General features: G+C 37.1%; 1 protein-coding gene across 15 annotated transcripts in view; it reads left to right on the top strand.

The window, feature by feature from the left end:
• HERC3 (HECT and RLD domain containing E3 ubiquitin protein ligase 3) overlaps positions 1 to 22,736 on the top strand; it is a 109,808-nt gene that overhangs the window by 30,757 nt on the left and 56,315 nt on the right. For all 15 annotated transcript variants that reach the window (XR_003910376.1, XM_029943212.1, XM_029943184.1 and 12 more), the window contains one exon: positions 21,495 to 21,654. Coding sequence is in view for 14 of the 15 variants with exons in the window: in XM_029943212.1 (XP_029799072.1) it covers positions 21,495 to 21,654 (160 nt within the window). In the remaining variant the exon portion in view is untranslated. The remainder of the gene's footprint in view (positions 1 to 21,494; positions 21,655 to 22,736) is intronic.

Below are 22,736 nucleotides of genomic sequence, written 5' to 3'. Positions count from 1 at the left end.
GCCAACTATTTTCTAAAGTAGTTGTACCATTTTACATTTTTGCTAGCAGCGTATGAGCATCTGAAAGATTTTTTAAAAAAAATTGTATGTGTCCATAAAAGTGCTTACCTCATAGGGTTTTTGTAAAGATTAAATGAGAAAAAGGATAAAATACTTAAAACAGTTCCTGGCACATAGGAAGCAGTGAATAATACTAGAAATTTTAGTGTTATTGGCACAGTGGGTGCTCCATGAGTGTAGCAAGTTCAGAATCAGTACAATGTTTTGAGTAGCAAAGTGCATGTAACATAAAATTCAGGGTACAGTTCAGCAGTATTAAGTACATCTATGATGCTGTGCTACCATTACCATCATCTGTCTCTGAAACTTCTCTCATCTTGTAAAACTAAAACAATAATGCCCCATTTCCCTGCTCCCTGAGGCCAACATTCTGCTGTCCTTATTATTTTTACTATCGTAAACACTTCATATGAGTGGAATCAGACATTGTCTTTTTTGATCGTCTTATTTCATTTCAGTGTAATTGCTTCAGATTTTATCCATGTTGTAGCATGTGTCAGAAATGCCTTCATTTTTAAGGCTGAATAATATTTTGTACTATGATGTACTGCATTTTGTTATCTATTCATCTGTCAGTAGACATTTGGGTTGCTTTCATGTTTTACCTATTGTGAATTATACTTCTAAGAATGTGGGTGTGTAAATGTCTTATTGAGACCCTGTTTTCTCCAGCAGTGAAATAGCTGTATCATTTGATAATTCTATTTTTAGTTTTTTGAGGAGCCACCGTACTGTTTGCCGCAGGGGCCATACCATTTTACATTCTCATCAGCAGTGCACGGGATTCCAGTTTCTCCCCATCCTCACCAACACTTGTTATTTTTCTGTTTTTCTGATAGGTGAGGTGGCATTTCATTATAATTTTGATTTGCATTTCCCTAATGATTAGTGATGTTGAGAATCTTTTCATATGCTCGTGGGCCATTTAAAAATCTTTGGAGCAATATCCTTTCCAATCTTTTCCCCTTTTTGAATTGGGTTGTTCATTTTTTTGTTGTTGAGTATTAGGAGTTTTCTATATATTCTGGATCTTATTCTCTTATAAGATAATGCAAATTGCAAATATTTTCTTCCATTTTCTGAGTTGCTTTTTAACTCTTTTAAAAGTGCCTTTTGATGAAAAATTTTTAAAAATTCACATGAACTCCAAATTTTTTTTTTCTTTTCTGTGCCTTTGGTGTCATATCCAAGAAATCCAAATGTCAAACCCAATGCAGTGAAGCTTTTCAGTGCAATATTTCTTAACATTAGAAGCACTCGGACAATTAAAAAAACAAAACAAAACAAAAATGTGTGGTCTCTGAAGCTAAATTTGCTAATTCAGCTATTTCAGATGGACCCAGGTGTTTCTGTTTAGAAAAAGACTCCCAGGGTGCCTGCATGGCTCAGTTGGTTGAGTGGCTTCAGTCATGATCTCATGGTTTGGGAATTTGAGCCCTTCATTGGGCTCTTTGCTGACAGCTCGAAGCCTGGAGCCTGCTTTGGATTCTGTCTCCTTCTCTCTGTGCCCTTCCTTGCTTGTGCTCTCTCTGTCTCTTCTTTCTCTCTCTCTCAAAAATAAACATTAAAAAAAATTAAAAAGGAAAAGATACCCTTCTGGGTGTTGACTCCTAGAAAGGTGTCTCTGGCTCTCTCAGGCAGATTTGATTACTCCTCCTTTGTCCTCATACTCTGCTGTATACAGTTTGGTCACTGGATTTACCTCACTATAAAAGAATCTTTTAAGTCTATCTCCTGTTATAGATTTTGGGTCATGATGGATGGATGAGTGAATAGATTAGTGGGTGAATAAATAACCAGCTTCAGGTAGGTCGCATCTGGGATGTTTCCTTTTCCAAGAAGCCTCTCCTAACTCGCTCTCCCATGCACAGGCTGCATGAGAAGCCTGTCCCATGGGTTCCCTTTAGCAGCCTGAACATGCCCCTTTCATTATGGTGTGCTTCGCCTCAGTTCATAGGCCTTGTCTGCCTCCTCACTGGTCAGCACAGAGCCGGACACGGAGCTTGATCCCACAGACCTTGAGCCAAATTCGAGTCTTGCTTACCTGACTGAGCGGCCCAAGAATTCACCAGTTCTAAGTGTATCATTTAATGAGTTTTAACAGTCCTAGAGAATCAGGTAGCCATCACAATCATGATAGAAAATATTTTTTTCACCCCGAATCTCTTTTATGCCTCCCGTTGTCCATGCCATCTCCTCACCAACTGTTTTTCCCCTATATCTGCTTTTTGTTATAATAGTTTTGACTTTTCTATAATTTCATATACATGTTTATATATATAATTTATTTAAAAGTTTATATAAGTGTATAATCTTTTGTTTCTGGCTGTTTAGATATAAATAAAATAAAAATAATGCCTCTTTAAAGTTTTTTTAAACTTAGGTTTTCATTTTGGACGTGATATTTAATTTTTTTTCCCTTTTTTAAAGTTTATTTATTTTGAGAGAAAGAAAGCACAAGCTGGGGAGACGGAGAGCGAGAGAATCCCAAGCAGACTCTGCACTGTCAGTGTAGAGCTGGACACGGGGCCTGAGCTAAGACATGAGATCATGACCTGAGCTGCTGTCAAGAGTCAGCACTTAGCCATCGGGGCCACTCGGGTGCCCCCAGAGTAATGCTTTTGAGGTTCATCTATTATTACATATGTTGGTAGTTTGTAGTATTTTGTTGCTGAGTAGTATTCCATTTTATGGGTATATCGCATTGTTTATCCATTAATCAGTTAGTGGATAGTTTTTTTCCCCAGATTTGGGTTGTTTTGAGTAAAACTGCTAAGAATATCTGAGTACAATTTTTTTGTGTTGACATATGTTGTAATTTTTCTTGGGTAAATTCCTAGGAGCTGGTTCATATGGTAGCTTTATAAGAAACTGCCAGATTTTCATGCTGACAGTACCAGTTTAAATTTCTGCCAGCAGTTTCATAAGAGTTCTCGTGGCTTCCCATCCTCCCTATCACTTGGTATTGTCCATCTTTTTAACTGTAGTCATTCAAATTGGGTGTGCAGTAGACTCTCATTGTGCTTTTTAATATGCATTTTTCTAATGACTAATGACTGTGAGCAGCTTTTCATATGCTTATTTTTAGCCATTCATATGTCTTCTTTTTGGCAAAGTATATGTTCAAATATTTTGTCCATTAAAAAAATGCTTGTCTTACTCTTTTTGTTTTTTTAAGATTTTATTTTTAAGTAATCTGTATACCTGGTGTGGGGCTCAAACTCACAACCCTGAGATCAAGAGTTACAAGCTCTATTGACTGAGCCAGCCAGGCATTCCATTGCTTATCCCATTCCTGACATTTAATAGTTATTTTATATATTCAGTATATATGACTTTATCAAATATTTCACAAGTATTCCAATCTCTGGTTTTTCTTTTTCTTTTTTAACAGTGTCTTTGAAGAGCAAAAGTTTTATTTTTGATGAAATCCAGTTATTAGTTTTTACTTTTAGGAGTCATGATTTTTATATTTTAAGAATTTTACATGTGATCATGACCTGAGCTGAAGTTGGACGCGCGACTGACTGATCCACCCAGGGGCCCATTTCTGAATACTTCATATATTTGCTATTAGTAGTACACATGGTGTTTTAAAAGAAGTTAATACTTAATTTCTTTCATATTATATAGAAATAGTTAATTTTTTATAGGAGAGTTTTGCTAAACACTCTTAATAGCTTTAGTAGCATTTTTTTGTGGATGTCTTAGGCATTTCTGCATAAATGATAATGTTGTCCAGAAGTCAGTTTTATTTCTTCCTATGTCTTTTTCATCTTCTTTCTTTATTTCACTGAATGAACTGTAGAACAATGATGAATAGAAGTGATAAAAGTAGGTATACCTGGCTTGTTCATGATCTTAGCGGGAAAACATTCATTTTTCACTATTAAATGTGATGTTAGTGGGTTTTTCTTGGATTCCTTTTATCAACTTGTGGAAGATCCTTGATACGAATTTTTTTAAAGCTGTGAGTGTGGAATTTTGTTGAATGCTATTCTCAGCCTATTGAAGTGATTGTATGGGTATTCATTTTTAGTATATTGAGTGGTGAATTACATGAATTGTTTTTGTTAAGTTGAACTTGATTATTGGGATAAATCTCAGTTGATGATTTTTACATACTGCTTCATTTGATTTCTAAAAATTTGACAAGGTTTGTGCATCTGCGTTCATGAGGATTATTGATTTTTCTTTTCTTTTCATGTCTTTGGTTTTGTTGTATGGGTGATGCCAGCCTCATACCATGAGCTGGGAAGTGTACCGTGTTTTCTGGAAAAGTTTGTCTGTATTATATATAGATTTATTAGGTTATTTCTTCCTTAAATGGTTGATAGAATTACCAGTGATGCCATCTAAACCTAGAGATTTCTTTGGGGGACCTTTTTAGTTACAATTTCAGTTTTTTTTTTTTAAGATATGAGAATAGTCAGATTACCTATTTTGTCTTACGTGAGTTTTCATTGGTTATCTTTCAAGGAATTTGTCTACTTCACCTAAGTGGTCGCATTTTAGAGGCATAAAATTTTTTTATAATGTCCCCTTGTTATCCTTTTCATGTCTGTAAGCTCTGTCTTTTTGATAGAGATAATTTGTGTTTTCTCTTTGTTTCCTGATTAGACTGGATAAAGGTTAATTAATTTTATTAATATTTTTAAAAAAAGTTTTTGGTTTCAATGATATTATTTCTTCATCATTGTCATCATCGTCATCTAATTTATTGGTTTGTGCTACCATTTCCTTTCTTCTGTTTATTTACTTTGTGCTAAATTTGCTATTTTTCCTCAGTTTCTTAATGTGGGAATTTAAATCACTGATTTGCCACTTTTCTTCTTTTCTAATAAGCATTTCAGCTAAAAAATTTCCTTTTAAGCTTCACTTTATTTAGCAGTATTCCACAAATTCTCAATGGACATGTTCTTATTTAGTTCAGAATACTTTGTAATGATTTCTCTTGTGATTTCTTCTTTGACCTATGGATTATTTAGAGGCGTGTAGTTTAATATTCAAATACATGGGGATTTTACTGATATTTTTAATTTAATGATTTCTACTTTATGATCACAGTACATATTTTGTATGATTTCAGGCCTCTTAAAATTATTTAGATTTGTATAGTAGAACTATCCCATGACCCAGCAATTGTACTACTAGGTATTTATCCAAAGGATATGAAAATGCTGATTTGAAGGGGCACATGCACCCCAATGTTTATAACAGTGCTATCAACAATAGCCAAATTATGGGAAGAGCCTAAATGTCCATTGATTCATGAATGGATAAAGAAGATGTGGTATATGTATACAATGGATTATTACTCAGCAATGAAAAAGGATGAAATCTTGCTATTTGCAACAACGTGGATGGAATTAGAGTATATTATGCTAAGTGAAATGAGTCAGTCAGAGAAAGATGAATATTATATGATTTCACTCATATGTAGAATTTAAGAAACAAAATAGGTGAACGTAAGGGAAGGAAAAATGAGATAAAAACAGAAATGGAGGCAAACCATAAGAGACTCTTAAATACAGAGAAAAAAACTGAAGGTTGATGGAGGGAGATGGGGGAGATGGGCTAAATGGGTGATGGTCATTAAGGAGGGCAGTTGTTGGGATGAGCACTGGATGTTATATGTGATGAATACTGGGTTCTACTGAAACCAATATACACTGTATGTTAACTAACTTGAATTTAAATAAATAAATTTAAAAAACAAGTTAAGTGGCGCCTGGGTGGCTCAGTTGGTTGAGCATCCAACTTCGGCTCAGGCTGCGATCTCACGGTTCGTGGGTTTGAGCCCCGCGTCAGGGTCTGTGCTGACAGCTCAGAGCCTGGAGCCTGCTTCAGATTCTGTGTCTCCCTCTCTTTCTGCCCCTCCCCAAGTCGTGCTCTGTCTCTCTCTGTCTCAAAAGTAAATAAACTGTAAAAAAACAAACAAACCAGTTAATACTTTGAAATATATCCTTCAGTATTTAAAACATCAGTGTAATTAAAAAAAATTAAGTCCTACCATACTTCTTCTTTGTAACATTCTTTTCTACTTAATGTCCCATAAATATTTTTTATGATATGCTGATCCATATCAGGCTTTTTAATAACTGCATATTTCTATTCATTGCATATAATCCCAGTTTATTTCTAATTTGTTCTGTTAATAGCAATAGCAGTATACACTCTCTCTTTAGGATACATTTATAGAAATATAAATCTTAGTCATTCTATAACTAAGGCCTGTTATCTTCCACTTCCCTTCATCCATTTTCCCATCATTCTACCCCTCCCCTGTAGCAACCATCAGTTTGTTCTCTGTATTTATGAGTCAGTTTCTCCCTTTTGGTTTTTTGTTTTGTTTTTTAAAATTCCACATATAAGTGAAATCATATGATACTGTCTGACTTATTTCACTGAAGCATTATGCCCCCTAGGTCCATTCTTGTCACAAGTGGCAAGATATCATCCTTTTTGATGGCTGTATAACATTACATTTTAACATACATACCACATCTTTTTTATCCATTCAGCTATTGTAAATAATGCTGTAATGAACACAGGGATGCATATATCTTATCAATGTTTTTGTTTTGTTTGGATAAATAGTAGTAGAATTACTGGATCATGTAGAACTTCTGTTTTTATTTTTTTGAGGAACTTCTATACTGTTTTCCACCTTGGCTGCATCAGTTTACATTACCACCAACAGTGCACCAGAGTTTCTTTTTTTCTACATCCTCACCAACATTTGTTATTTATTGTCTTTTTGATTCTAGCCATTCTGACAGGTATAAGGTGATTTATTGTAGTTTTGGTTTGCATTTTCCTGATGATTAGTTATGTTGAATATGTTTTCATGTGTTTGCATCTTTATGTCTTCTTTGGAAAAATGTCCATTTGGACCATCTGCCTATTTTTAATCAGGTTATTTACGTGGGTTTTTGTGTGTGTGTATGTGTGTGTGTTGCATTGTAGAAGTTCTTTGTATATTTTGGATACTAACCCCTTATTGGATATATCATTTGCACATTTCTTCTCATTTAGTAGGTTGCCTTGTTGTTTCATTTAAGGTTTCTTTTGCTTTGCAAAAACTTTTTATTTTGGTATAGTCCCATTAGTTTCATTTTTGCTTTTGTTTTCCTTCCTTAGGAGACATATCTAGAAAAATGATACTAAAGCCAGTGTCAGAGAAGTTACTACCTATGTTTTCTACTAGGAGTTTGATGTCTTTAGGTTTCACATTTAGGTCTTTAATCCATTTTGAGTTTCCTTTTGTGTATGGTATAAGAAAGTGGTCTGTTTTCATTCTTTTGAATGTTGTCCACTTTTCCCAGCATTTATTTATTTCCCATCATTTATTGAAGATACTGTATTTTCCTCATTGTATATTCTGCCTTCTTTGATTAAATGGACCATATAAGCCTGGGTATATTTCTGGGCTATTTTGTTCTGTTGACCTATGTGTGGCTATTTGCAGTTTTTTGTGTCTCCATAGAAATTCTAGTTCTGTGAAAACTGGTGTTGGTATTTTGATTGGGATTGAATTGAATCTGTAGATTGCTTTGTGTAACATGGACATTTCGACAGTATGCTTCCAATTCATGAGCATGAACTATTTATTGCCTCATTTTCAGTTTCTTTCATCAGGATTTTATAGTTTTCAGAGTACAGGTCTTTCCCCTCCTTGGTTAAGCTTATTTCTAGGTATTTTATTCTTTTTGGTGCAATTTTAAATGGAATTGTTTTAATTTCTCTTTCTGCTACCATTGTGATTAGTGTATAGAATTGCAAACAATTTCTGTGTATTAATTTTATATTCCACAACTTTACTGAATTTATTTGAATAGTTTTTGGTGGAGTCTTTAGGCTTTTCTATGTATAGTATCATATTATCTATAAATAGTGATGGTTTGACTTCCCCCATAACAATTTGGATGCTCTTACTTCTGTTTCTTGTCTGATTTCTGTGTACTGTTTCTAGGATTTCCAGTACTGTGTTGAATAAATGTGGCAGGAGATGACATCTTTGTTTTGTTCCTGATCTCAGAGGAAAAGCTCTCAGTTTTTCACCATTGAGTGTGATGTGGTTTTGCCATATATGGCTTTCATTATGTTGGGGAATGTTCCCTGGAAACTTAGTTTGTTAAGAGTTTTTATCATGAACGGATATTGAATTTTGTCAAATGCTTTTTCTGTATCTGTTATGGTGATTGTATGGTTTTTTTGAGATAATCATATGATTTTTATCCCTCACTTTGTTGATGTAGTGTATCACATTGATTTGTGGATATTCAACCATCCTTGCATCACTGGACTAAACCTCACTTGATTATGGTAAATGATCCTTTTAATGTGTTGTTGAATGTGGTTTGCTAATGTTTTGTTGAGTATTTTTACAACTATTTTCATCAGGGATATTATCCTGTAATTTTCTTTCTTTTTTTTTTTTTTTTGTAGCATCTGTCTGGTTTTGGTATTAGGGTGATGCTGACCTTTTAGAATAGTTTGAGAGTTTTCCTTCCCCTTCTGTTTTTTGGAATAGATTGAGAAGAATAGGTATTAGCTCTTTAAATGTTTGATGGAATTCACCTGTGAATCCATCTGGTCTTGGACATTTGGGTTTTGGGAGCTTTTTGATCACCAAACTAATTTTTTTTTAGTAATGTGTTCACATTTTGTATTTCTTTCTGATTCAGTTTTGGAAGATTGTGTATTTCTAGGGATTCAATTATTTTTTGTAGGTTGTCCAATTTATTAGCATATAATGTTTCATAGCAGTCTCATAATTTTTTGCATAACTATGGTGTCTCTTTTTCTTCTGTTTTTCTTTCTGATTTTATTTATTTGAGTCTTCTCTTTTTTTTTTTCTTGGCTAAAGGTATATCAATTTACTTTTTAAGGAACCAGGTTTTTAAGACTATACTTTCAGGGATCATTTCTATAGTTCGTTAAGGAACCAGGTTTTTATTTCATTAATTTTTTCTATTGAATTTTTTCGTTTCTATTCCATTTATTTCTGCTTTGATATTATTTACTTTTTACTAGTCACCTTGGGTTTTGTTTATTCTTTTTCTAGTTGCTTTAAATATAAGGTTACATTGTTTATTTGAGATTTTTGTTTTTTGAGGTAGTTTTGGATAGCTATAAATTTTCCTTGGGACACCTCAAAGACTTCAGATCATTGTGTTTTTGTTTTCATTTGCCTGCAATTTTTGATTTCCTGTTTGATTTCCTCATTGACCTGTTTATTGTTTAGTAGCATGTTGTTTAGCCTCCACATATTTTTATTTTTCCCAGTTTTTTTTTTTTTGTGATTTATTTCTACGTTCATAGTGTTGTGGTCTGAAAAGATGTATGATATGATTTCAGTTGTCTTAAATTTATTGACACTTGTTTTGTGTCCTAACATGTGGTCTATTCTGGAGATTGTGCTGTGTACAGTTGAAAAGAATGTGTATTCTGCTGTTTTTGGATAGAAAGTTCTCTATATTTCTGTTAAGTTCCTGTGGTTTGATGTTTCATTCAAAGATACCATTTTTTAATAGATTTTCTTTTTGGATGATCTGTCCATTGATATAAGTAGGGTGTTAAAGTCTCCTATTATTATTGTATTATTGTCTATTTCTTATATGTTTATTAACAGTTGCTTTATATATTTAGGTGCTTCAGTGTTGGGTGCATAGATATGTACAGTTGCTATACCTTCTTGTTGGATTGAACACTGTATCATTATGTATTGCCTTTCTTTAATGTTTGCTTATTTCCCAGAGAGAGAGAGAGAAAGACAGAGAGAGAGAGAGAGAGAGAGAGAGAGAGAGCGCGCCTGCGCATGCTTGCATGAGTGGGGAAGGGGCAGAAAGAGAGGGAGACACAGAATCTGAAGCAGGCTCCAGTCTCTGAACTGTCAGCACAGAGCCCAATATGGGGCTTGAACCCATGAACCACAAGATCGTGATTGAACCGAAGTTGGACACTTAACTGACTGAGCCACCCCCACCCTTCCTTTGTTATTAGTCTCTGTTTTAAATTCCATTTTGTCTGATACTGGTATGCTACCCTAGCTTTTTTTTTCATTTCTATTTGCGTGTAATATTTTTTCCCATTTTTTTTTCACTTTCAGTCTGTATGTGTCTTTAGGTCTGAAGTAAGTCTTTTGTAGGCAGCATGTAGATGGGTCTTGCTTTTCTATCCATTCTGAAAACCTATGTTTTTTGATTGGAGCATATAGAGCATTTATATTTAAAGTAATTTTTGACAGGTATGTACTTATTACTATTTTGTTAATTGCTTTCTGATTGTTTCTGTAGTTCTTTGTTCCTTCTCTTGCTCTTTTCATGTGGTTGATGACTTTGTGTTGTATTGAGCTTGTCTTTCTCTTTATTTTTTTTTGTGCACATATTATAGGTTTTGGGCTTGTAGTTACCATATATTTTATATATAACATTCTGAGTATATATCAGTTTATATTAAATTGATGGTCATTGAGTTCGAACACATTCTAAAATAACTGTTTTTTCTCCCCTCTCTCTCTGCCTTTTATGTATATGTTGTCATATTTTATGTCTTTTATTCATACTTTTATTATTTCTAATTATGGTCTTTTCTTTTTCATGTAAAGAAGTCCTTTAACATTTCTTGTAAGTGTTTAGTATTAACTTCTTTAACTTTTGTCTGGGAAACTCTTTATCTCTCCTTCAGGTCTGAATGATAATCTTGCCAGATAGAGTATTCTTGCTGGTAGGGTTTCTTCTTTGAATATATCATGCCACTCCCTCTGGTCTGGAAGGTTTCTGCTGAAAAATCAGCTGATAGCTTTTTTGGGGTTCTCTTGTGTATATAATTTTGTGCTTCCCTTTTGCTGCTTCTGAATTTTTCTCTTCACCTTTAACCCTTGACATTTTAATTATTATGTGTCATGGTATGTACCTTATTGAATTCATTTTGTTTGGAACTTTCTTTGCTTCCTAAACCTGATGTCTGTTTCCTAGGTTAGGAAAGTTTTCAGCTGTTATTTCTTCAAATAAGCTTTCTACCCCATTCTGTATCTTTTCTCCTATAATGTGAAGGTTTGTTCACTTGATGTTGTCCAAGAGATCCTTTATCCTCATTTATTTATTTATTTTTAAGTAGCAGTTTTATTTCATATGAATATAGAGAGACCAAACTCAGTGTTGGTATGTTCACTGCTTTTTTTTTTTTTAACCTAGAGTTAAGGATAATAGAATCAGGGGAGTTATTACAATGAATAATTTGTTATTATAACATCAACTGCATTAAGTGTCCACTTTTTTTTTTAAAGTAAAATCTACACGCAACATAAGGCTCAAACTTACAACCCTGCTATCAGGAGTCACATACTCTACTGACTGAGCCAGCCAGGCACTCCCACCATCCCCATTTTTAAAAAATTATTTTTTTCTTTTTGCTATTAAGCTTGAGTGCTTTCTGTTACTCTGTCTTCCACATTGCTACTCCATTCTTCAGCATCTGCTAATCTGCTGTTGAGTCCTCTTAGTGTATTTTTCATTTAGCTGTTGTATTCTTCAGCTCTGATTTTTTAAATATTTTGTTATCTTTTTGTTGAAGTTCTCAGTCAGTTCATCCACTCTGCTCCAGTCCAGTGAGCATTTTTATGACCTTATGATTTTGTTCTTTTTCCAAGGTTTGTCTTGTTCTTTCATTTGGATCATATTCCTCTGTCTCCTCATTTTGCTTGACCTTCTGTGTTTGTGTCAGTGGGTTAGGCAGAACAGCTATTTCTCCTGAACTTGAAGGCATGGCCCTGTGTGTGGTCATCCCTGTGTAGACTGTGTGCTTGCCTGGCTGGAATTGTGGCAGGCATGGACTTGCAGTCCCAGGGCACTGTGTACTGTGGCTGCCTTGTGTGCTGTGTACTCTGTACTGTGGGATGGTCAGAGCTGAGTTGGGTGCGGTTCGGTGTTGTCCTGGAGGGTTTCCTGCGTAGAGATTGCCCTAGCAGGCCTGTTAAAGCTGAAGGTGGTGTAAGCTGTGGGGGTGGTCACAGGGTATTCACATGGGGGGTGCTCCGGTGTAGTGACTGGAACCAAGGTTGATGTCTGCACAGGAGACATCCTGTGGGGTGCCTGGAGATGAGGTGGGGGTACTGGCTGTGAGCTTCTGAGGCATTCCATTTAGGTCGTGCCCCAGTGAGGCAGCTGGAACTGAGGCAGGCATGGACTGGGGTTCTGGGGTGCTCCATCAGGGGGATGTGCTGGCAGGGTGGCCAGAGCTGAAGTCAGTGTGAGCCAGGGTGTCAGAGTACTCTGCAGGGGGCGGGGGAGCCTTAGCCAAGCCATCTGAAGCCAAAGTCATACAGGCCTGGAGTGTTCTAGGGGGCTGTGCACTTATGTCACCTTGTTGTAATGGCTGTAGTGAGCACTGACCAGGGATGCCATGGTTTGTGTGTGCTGGGGTCTCCTTGGTAGGAGGGCTGGGGCTGGTGTGGGTTAGGGGTCTGGGGCTTGCTGAGGCAGTAGACTGCTTAGAGTGCCTAGACCTTGGTCTGGTCCATGCTTTCAAGGTAGAAGGGGAGTGTAAACCATGGTGCTCTCCAGGACCTCAGACCTGGAGAGGGTTCCAGCAGCTCCCCTGCTGTTTGATAGGGTTTTTAGGGCTACTTCTTACATGTTTTGTTTTGTTTTTTGCTCTTTTTAACCATGGGTTTTTTTTTTCTGTGCCCCAGGGCATCCAGGAATGTTGTGGACTAGGGGCCCTGTGCCCACTGAGGTGTGGCAGGCCAGCTGTGGCATCATCTCATGGCTATGGCCATGAGACCCTGCTCTCATTTGCACTATCAGAGTACAGGGGAAGTGCTAACCCAGGCTCTCACTCACCCCTCCAACTTAGAGTTCCAGCAGCTCCCCTGGTGTTTGAGGGAATTCTAGAGCTGGATTTTTTTTTATGTACTTTTATGAATTTAGTTGCTCTTTTAAACTGAGGCTTTTTTCCTTTGCCCCATGGTAGGTAATGTCTGCTCACAGTCCCTCAGTACTGTCTCCCCACTGTAGTTCACAGTTTTGGGGTGGGGGTTCCATTAGTTACCATGTCTCCTGTCTTTCTTGCTGTTCTCTGTATGGTCTTCTGATACGCTAAAGCTATTCAGTCAGCCCTCAGTTCTTCAGGAGGAATTACTATGTAAATAGCTGTACATTTGGTATGTTCTGTGGAAGAAGTGAGTTCAGGGCCTTCCAACCTCATTATTTTGGATCAGAACCATGCCTCTCTGTTAAAATTCCTTTAAAGCTTCAAATTATGCCATGATTGGCAATTCTGAGTTTCTGAAAAATAACTGAGTCACTGCAGCTCATCTTATTCTGACTACTGCAGTGCTAATGACTCAAAAACACAGTCTTTTCCCCTTCCATTGCCTGTGATAGGCCTCTGTATGTTCTGACTGCCTTAGCGTATCTTGTTTATTGCATCTGAAAGCATACATGGTGATTTGAAATTTATGGCTCTAAGGAGAAAATATTTTTATTTATTTATTTAATTTCGTTTATTACCAAGTTGGTTTTCATATAACACCCAGTGCTCTTCCCACAAGTGCCCCTCTCCACGACAGTCACCCCTTCCCTTCCCCCCACTCAGCCCTCAGTTTGTGCTCAGCATTCAAAAGTCTCTCACGATTTGCCTCGCTCCCTCTCCCCAACTCTTTTCCTCCGCTCTCCCATTCCCATGGTCCCCTATTAGGTTTCTCCTGCTAGACCTATGAGTGAAAACATATGGTATCTTTTCTAAGGAAAAAATACTATCAGAACATTCTTCATAGTGTGTGTTTGGTTTTTTTAGGGGGTGGGGAGGGTTTGTATATAAACTTCAAGGCTCACGATGAGTCACCTATCTCCGAACTGAGAAATACTACTCTGAATTCTATCATAACTGCTCTTTTTCTCTCTTTCTTTAGTTGAAAAGATTTGGTTTAATGATTGTTTAAACTTGGGCAAACAATTGGCATACATAGGACTAAGCAAGTAAACATTTGATATTTCTGGATAATTTAAATGAATTATCAGCTGCTCCGAGATGCTACATGTCTTCAGGAATCCAGCTCTACAGGAGGGTTAATACAATTTTAGTTGGAGCATTCATGGGAGAGCTGTGCCTTTGATTTTTCTTTTAATTTAGCCAGGTTGAAGGAAGATAGTTTGTGGACTTTCTCTGATTAAAAAAAAAATCCAAACATGTATGGGAAGAAAAACATTGTTTTAAAATTCTGGTTCTGGGTTTCCAGTTTCAGGTACAATGGGGTAAGCACATTCTTTTCTATCTCTCTTGCTGAATGCGACTATAAAACCTGGACAATGCATAAAGTAGCTATTTGTGGGTGCTGAAAAGCAAGTGACGGCAGGTGGATTGGGAAAGAAGATCAGAATTCAAGGTACCACTGAACTGCCATTGAGTTCACTATTTTTCCCCTTCTGGTCTTCCTGCCGTTTGGCCCCAGCAGCAGGCACAGCTGTGGAAGTGCAGTATATTGGCTGGAGGGTTACATAGGAGCTCCAGGAAACCTGAAAGTGTTGGGGAGATTTCAGGGAAGGAGGAGCTTGAGAAAGCAGCTGGATATAGTTATCTACGAACTAATTGGCATACCCCTAAACTGTGTACATGTGGATCTTATCCTACTTCATATATAAATGACTCTGAGCACTGAACTGACACATGCATCGCCACCTATGTGTCATACAGGCCACCATGTGGTGTGTACAGGGCGCAAATCTGAATAGTAGTGCGGAAGCTTTGAAAACTAAAACAAAATTGTCAGCATTCTCCAGAAGAATCAAATAAGACCCAGGGTCTTATAATACTCAAAGTGTTTATGGTACAATTCAAAATTACTGAGCATATGTAAACCCAGGAAAATCTCAGCTAGTGTGAGAAGGGACAATCAGTTGATGGCAAAGCTAGAATAACCTAGGTATTGGGATAATCCGATAAAGATTTTAAAGCAGTTGTCACACAAATGTCCCAATAGTCTGGCTCAAATTCTTGTGAAATAAATGGAAAAATGAAATTCTCTGCAAAGAAATAGATTATATAAAGGAGAACCAATAAGATAGCCAAAATGAAAAACTCATAGCCTCAGTAGTAGAAGGGAGAGGACAGAGGAAAGAATCAGTGAAACTGAAGATAGACCAGTAGAAATTCCCCAATCTGAAAAACAGAGATAGAACAGATTGAGGATAAAAATGAAATAGGATTTTGGCAACCTGTGGGACAAGAACAGAAAGTCTAATATTCATGTCATGGAAGTGTCAGCAGGGCCGAGGAGAAAGAATGTGGTACTGAAATGGCTGATAAACTTCTAAATTTGGCAAAAGATATAAACAGATTCAAGAAGTGCAGTAAACCCAACTAAGGTAAACTGAAAGAAATCCACGCCAAGAAGATCATAATCAAACATTTGAAAAAACACTTGAAAGAAACCAGAGGAAAAACACATATTACCTGTAGGGGAATATTGAATCAAATCATTATGAATTTCACCCCAGAAGGTATGGAGGCCATCAGTGGCACAGCCTTTTTAAAGTGCTGCAAGAATAGAAGTCCACCCAGAATTCTCTATCCGCCAAAAAAGACCCTTCATAAATGAATGTGAACCAAAGGTATTCTCAGATAAAGGAAAAGTCAGAAAACCCATAGCCAGCAGACCTGTCCTAGACAATTGCTAAAGAAAGTTATTTGGACAGAAAGGAAATGGTAACAGAAGGAATACAGGAATATCAGGAATGAAGAAAGAGCAACAGAAATAGTAGGTATATGGTAAATATTATAGACTATTCTCTTCCTGAGTTCTTTAAAATGTATTCGATTCACAGCAAAAATTCTAATATTGTGGTGTTTTCAAAGGGTGCAGATGTAATATTTAAGACTACTGTAGCTTGGGCAGGGGATGAAGGGACTCCTATAATGATAAAACTTCTGCATTCTACCTGAAATGGTATTGATTCTAAGTAGACACTGAAAAGATAATTATTTATTTTGTAATCCCTAGAGCAATCACTTAGGTAATTATACAAAGAGATCTAGTAAAAAATACAATGAATTAAAATGCAATACTAGACTATATTTAAATAATGCAGAAGCAGGTAGGAGTGAGGAAAAAGCAATGGAAAACTGAGGGAACAAAATGAAAACAAATAAAAATGTAGGTCAAAAATCCAAACATATCAAGAGTTTTATTAAATATAATAGCCTAAAAACAATAAAAATACAGATGTTAGATTTCAAAAAATAATCCTACCACCTGCTGTATATATGCTTGTCAGGAGTTAGGGATGAGGAGAGTGTGTGACTAAGGGACAGCACAGGGACTTATTTTGGAGTGATGTTCCATATCTTGATTGTGACATGTTCATAAAAATTCATAGACTTGTACATAATAAAAGGCCAGTCTTACTGTACAATAAATTAAAAAAATTGTTTTTGAAAAGCTGACTCTAGTTTGAGTGCGTTGGCTCAGGAACAAGATAGAATTTCTCTTGTGGAAATAACTCTTTTTGGGGGGGGGAATCACTTTAAGTGTGAGTTGTCTTATAGAGTTGAGACTCACTAAGCATGGACCAGACCACTCCTGCCAATGTTTGGATGAATAATTAAGAAAGTAATTGGAATATGTCTTAGGATAAGACAGATACAGAAGCAGACAATGGAGAGAGAGCCTAGTAATGTTGTGGGAAGACAGGGAACCCCAGGAGGAGAGTCAGGCACTAGGAAATTCTGTTTTTGGGATCTGCTATATTCTGGTTTAAGTGGTTTGTTGCAATAATATTTATTTCTATCACCCCAGCTCTTTAGTTACAGTCAGCTGCACCCCTCAGACTGGGTTGCCCGTATTGAGAGAACACTGCCAGGGGAGAGCAGAGTGCAGCAGCCAGAGGTGAGGGACGGGCACCAGGGTGAGTTCAGTGGGAAGCAGGAACCAGGGCTGGGTGAACGTGAGGATTTAGAATCCACAGGATGGCAGTGCGAAGTATAGGATTTCTCATGGGATGGCCTTGTCTTCTGTTTTCTACTATTAAAGAAGAGTGCAACCTTAGAGTAGAGAATTTGTAATCTTAGAGTAGGTAACTCAGAAAGGATACATTTAAGTTATGAGAGGTTAGTCCTTTTTATTATACCAACTGCTGACATTTAATTTATTATAGTTTTATTAGTTAAAAAATTTAGTTGATTACTAAGTTTGTATATTCTGTATACTTTCCATCCAACTCTAGACTATTAAATATATTTCTCATCTGAACAGTGAGGAAAAAGAGTCATTTTTTTGTTGTCCATACCTAACTAATTACTTCATTGTTACTTTTACCAATTTAAAATCTATTTAGTCCTTTTCCATGAAAGAATATAAGACAGCCTAGTGGGTATAAGGGCTCTGAAGTCAGAAGGACATGGGATCCAGTTCTAGCTCCTCCATTCATTAATTGTGACTCTTGGCCACATTACATGTTTTCTGAGATGAGGTTTATCATAACCCTGCTTCAGGGTTGTTGCAGGATTAAGTATTGACATCATCCATATACCCTTTAGGCTCATAGTATCCTTTTCTGTTACCATCCTTTGATGGTTTAATGCCCAGTTCACTATTAGCTTGAAAATATATTAAAAATTATGATAGGCTCAAAAACTGGGTAGAAATAATCCTAATAGTATAAGTCCAGTTGAACTGGTGACTTGCTCTAAGCAGCATTTCCCACATTTGCCCTGTTTTGTCCTATTCCCTTGGCTCATTTAGTGTTGAGAACATTGCTAAAGACTGTTAAAGACTTTAAAGGCTGGCTGTGAAAGGATCGGAGAGAAAATGTACTTTTATCATAAAAAATGCAAAATATTTCTTCAGTGTGTTTAATTATTTTAATGCGTGGGTTGAGGTTCTGTCATGATCTGCAAAATATAGCATGTAGTCTTGACAGAATGAACCAGAGAGATTGCTTGTGAAAATGTGCACTGCATCCTGACTGTTCCCAACTGGGGCAAGGGAGTATTCAGAGAAAGGTGTGAATGAAGCATTCATTCCCATGTTGGCCTGACCTAAGGAGAGGGCTCTAGAAGAGGGATTATAATTTCACTGTAACAGATCCCCAGTCTGAATCCCATGAGCTTGGTTTTCTTGCCAGAAGAAATAAAGTAAGTTGGACTTGGTACAGTCAGTGGTTTGATTGCTCATAAGATTTTTGCCTTACTGGACATTGCCTTTGGGGCTGCAGGTTTTGTTGTTTTGGCAGTAGTGTTTTGATGTCTGTTTTGATGGCTAATATGTCATGGGACAGCAATTGGTTTGTCTTGGGCTTGACCAGAATGGGAGTAAATGGTACTTGAAATCTAGACATCCCCTTTCAAGGCTGTTTTGCTGTCGTAAACAAGGTCCAGAGGGATGTTTTTGACAGATTTTGAGGCAAGAAAATAGTGGCAGATCAGGTAGAGAGTGCCTTGTCAGACAGCGGAGAAACTTATTAGTGTTAATATTAGGGTGAGCTAATATCCAGATGAGAAAAGCTAATGGCTGACATAGGAAGTGCGGTATTAGGGGCCAGGCCTCAATCATGGCTGATGTGTCAGGCCAGGTCCCCAGGCCCAGGAGAACATGAAAGCTGCCCAGCTCCTGGAACTGTGGTGCGAGGTGGGTATTTGGTCAGGAGTAGAGTCTGAATCACCCGAGGTACTTGGATTTAGGAGTTTCTTACCTTATTCCAAAATAAAGACAGGACTGTTGCTAGTGTGTGAGGCAAGGCTGAGTTGGGACATAGGTTCTAATCATGAGTAGAAGTGAAAGAAGTTGGGCAGTGGGAACTACCCGAGTTAGAGCATCTTTCAGAGGAGAGGAGATTCCTTTGATGTGAGCATATTTTTAGTTGCTTATTTTTTGAAAACAGCTTTTGTTTCCAAGTAATATATTAATACAAACTATGTTTAGCTCACATAGCAGCTCCCTGCCTCCCCTGTTTCCACCCTGGAGCTTTACTAGCAGAGACCATTCCTGTCACCTCTTTTATTTAGCTATTTGTTTTAACATTTACCTTTGTATTCCTAAATAACATGCTTATAATGCTATTTCTTGATATTTTTTTTCAGTATTGGACAGGTAGAAACACTGGGGAAGATTAGCATTCTTTTTTATTCTCCACCCACTCTCTCCTCTTCCTCACCCCTAGACACTTTCCCTTTCCCAAACTGTTGATTCTTTAAATCAGTTGACGAGATTTTTAATTGTATAAATTATATGTATTTGGTTATTATGCTTCTGTATAACATAATTATTTTGTTTCCTATACAACATTTTTTGTGTTTCATGGCATTCATAATATCTTTTTACTTTTTTTCTTTTGCATAGTAACCTCTAATCTCTGAAAGAACTGTAAAACCCATAACGATATAAAATTCATCTGATTGCATTTCATTTTTCACCTTGGAGACATTCCTTCAACTTTACTTCATAGACCTACTACAGAATGTTTTGGAAATGTTCTTCACCTCTTCCTGTGTAAGATTTCTGTTTCCTGGGTCCAGAATCTTTCTTTGTTTTGGAGGCATTATCTTATGGTAACTTTCTGAGAAAGACAGCATCTGAGTTAAATATTTTGAGAGCCTTACATGCCTGAAAATTATTCTTTTTCCCTCTCTCTCTAATTTTGATTCAGGGTTGGTTAGGTACGGAATCCTCAGTTGGAAGTCATTTTCCTTCAGAATTGTGAAGGCGTTGCTCCATTGTCTTCTAGTTTTCAGTATTGCTTCTGAGAAGTCTGATGCTGTTCTGATCCTTGTTCTATTGCATTTATTTTTTAATGTTTTTTTAATGTCTATTTTATTTTGAGAGACAGAGCAGAGAGTGAGTCGGGGAGGGGCACAGAGAGAAGGCATAAAATCTGAGCAGGCTCCGGGCTCTGAGCTGTCAGCACAGAGCCTGATGCGGGGCTTGAACCCACAGACTGTGAGATCAAGACCTGAGCTGAAGTTGGACGTTTAACCTACTGAGCCACCAAGGCGCCGCTGTTTTATTGTATTTAAACTGTTATCCTTTCTCGAAACTTAGAGTGTTTTTTGGTGTTCTAAAATTTCAAGATGAAATGCTCTGAGTGGGTCTTTCATCAGTCATTATTCTGAGTCCTACATAGGTCTTTTCAATGTGAAACTTAAGTCTTTCAGTTATGAGAACTTTTCTTGTGTTTCTTCTTTGAAATATTTTACCTTATGTTTTCCCTGTATTTTTGGAGTTCTTATTTTTCTGTTACTGGACCTCTTGGAATAATCCCCTCATTTCTTTGCCTTTTTGTTCTATTTTTTAGAAAATTTCTTTAAATATAATTTTCCATCTTTTTGAAGTTTTTTTCTTAAGATTTTATTTTATTTTTATTTGTTTTTATTTTTTAGAGAGAGACAGTACAAGTTGGGGAGAGGTGCAGAGAGAGGAAGAGAGTCTCAAGTAGGCTCCACCCTGGTGGTGGGGCTCGATCCCATGACCCTGGGCTCATACAGAGCTTGAGCTGAAATCGAGAGTTGGATGCTCAACAACTGAGCCACCCTCATGCCCCTCTTAAGATTTTATTTTTAAGTGATCTCTGCACCCAATGTAAGGCTTGAACCCACAACCCCAAATGAGCCAGCCAGGTGCCCTAAAGGTTTTTTTCTTTAAATATCCTACTGTATTTTATTTTCTAAGATGATTTTGCTTCTTAGTTGCTTGAATGGTCCTTATCTTCTTTTATTTCTCTTAACATAATTTTTTTCTGCTCCCAGCATGATCTTTATCTTCACAGCTCATTTTCTTCTGTTTGTTTTGCTCTTTTCTTTCGTATTACTGTTTTCCTCACATGTGAAAATCCTGGGCCAGCCTTTTATATTTAAAAGTAAGGTACTAAAATGTGAGTAGAGCTGTGGGCAAAGCTTGTTAACTAGCGGGAAGCTGGACATTTCACTGGGGAACCACAGGTGACAGTGTCTGTGGATCTTCTCTTTTGGGCCTGTTTTCTCAGAGAAATTCTCTTTTATATTACCTACGTGGGTGTGAGACTGTGTCCCAGAAATGGGGAGAAAGGTACTTTCTGGATTAGGGGTGGGGGGGTTACTGGTCCCAGGAAGAATTTCCCTTATTCCCACTGGTTTTAGTTGTTTGTCCCATTCTCACTCACATTTGGGCCTCTCTGGTTCACTTTCTCTAAATCATAAACCTTTGGGCTTTTCCTTGGAGAGAAGCCCCAGGCACGGGAGGTACCATCTGGGATGTGTGTGCTGATGGCGGGCACACGTGCTACCCAGTGTAGCTGGGGTCTAAGATTTCTTTTAGAAACAGGAAATTTATAATCTCTTTATACCAATTTAGTGGTTCTTTCTGAAAAACAGAACTGCCTAGGAGGATAATTCTGCGTAAGAAGATTCCATGCGATTTCTAGACTGTACATTTTCCTTCTTGGTTTGGTCTCTTTCAGAGCAAATTGGAGCTTTGGCAGATCAGCACATTGTCCATGTGGCATGTGGGGAGTCCCACAGTCTGGCCCTCAGTGACCGGGGCCAGCTGTTTTCGTGGGGCGCAGGGAGTGATGGCCAACTGGGACTCATGACTACTGAGGATTCGGTGGCAGTGCCCAGGTAAGAATGTCATGAACAGGAATCTGTTTTATAAATTCTGTTGCCTCTTGTTGCTTTGTTAGACTCTTTGTTTTTGGTTCTACTTTCTTTATTTAGTTGCTTTTACTTTTTGGTGCCCCTGCTGTGCCTTATACCTTTATAGTACCTGTCACAAAAATTGTAATTATTTATAGAAGTGAGTTGTTCAGGAAGTGTACTTTATTTCTTCTAGTAACCTAGTTGGTAGCATAATATTTGAAACTCAGTAAATGTCTGAATTAAAAAAAGCATCTTTTCACTTTTTGGACTTAGTAACCTTTAATTTAAAATTGTAAGCCCAAATCAATTACTCAGTTAAGGACTTTGAACTACAATCAAAAGGTTGACCATTACTCTAATAATAAGCCATTATGAGCATTATGAACAGCTAAAATAACAATTATACAGAAGTTTTTTTTAACACAAAAATATTAATCATTGGTTTTGAGTCTCTTAATTATTTACTTAATTTCTGAATCTTAGATGATTTAACTAAGTATCTATCAGATGCTTCACGACTAAGTAAATATGTAAAATAACGAAGTTACTTCCAGGTGACCTTCTTAGGGGTGGAGTCTCAGTTTTTCAAGAGTTCTTGGTGATCAAAGGGGCCACCGATTTATTTCCTTCATTTAATTCCTGGGTTTTTTTTTTTACATTACAAATATATATAGTATCCCCCTACTATAGTACTTGTCACATTCTCTTTAGCTGTTTATTTAATGACTATCTGTTTAATGACTACAAAGCTAGGAGCTCTTAATGGCACAAGACCTAGATTATTCAGTTTAGCGTCACTGATGGGAAGGGTGCCCAGCGCGTGTGCTGCTTATTGTGTCTGTTGAATAAATGCCTCTCGTCCTCTGCCCAGTTATTGTCCCCTTTAGAGGACCAAATACTCTTCTTCCTCTTCCTTTTTACCCCTCTTAGCTTTAATCAAAAGCTGTTTTAAAGAAAAGAGGAACATGGAGGTAAGAGTGATTTGATTGACTTCCTGATTTAGGGCTGGTCATGTCTTGGATTCGTTTTTAAAATTAGTTGAATTTTTGGGGGAGAGAGAGTGT

This window comes from Suricata suricatta, chromosome 1, assembly GCF_006229205.1.
Source record: "Suricata suricatta isolate VVHF042 chromosome 1, meerkat_22Aug2017_6uvM2_HiC, whole genome shotgun sequence".
In the NCBI taxonomy this organism is placed as follows: domain Eukaryota; kingdom Metazoa; phylum Chordata; class Mammalia; order Carnivora; family Herpestidae; genus Suricata; species Suricata suricatta.
The sequence above is the reverse complement of the archived record's forward strand: the minus strand, read 5'-3'. Positions and strand labels throughout refer to the sequence as shown.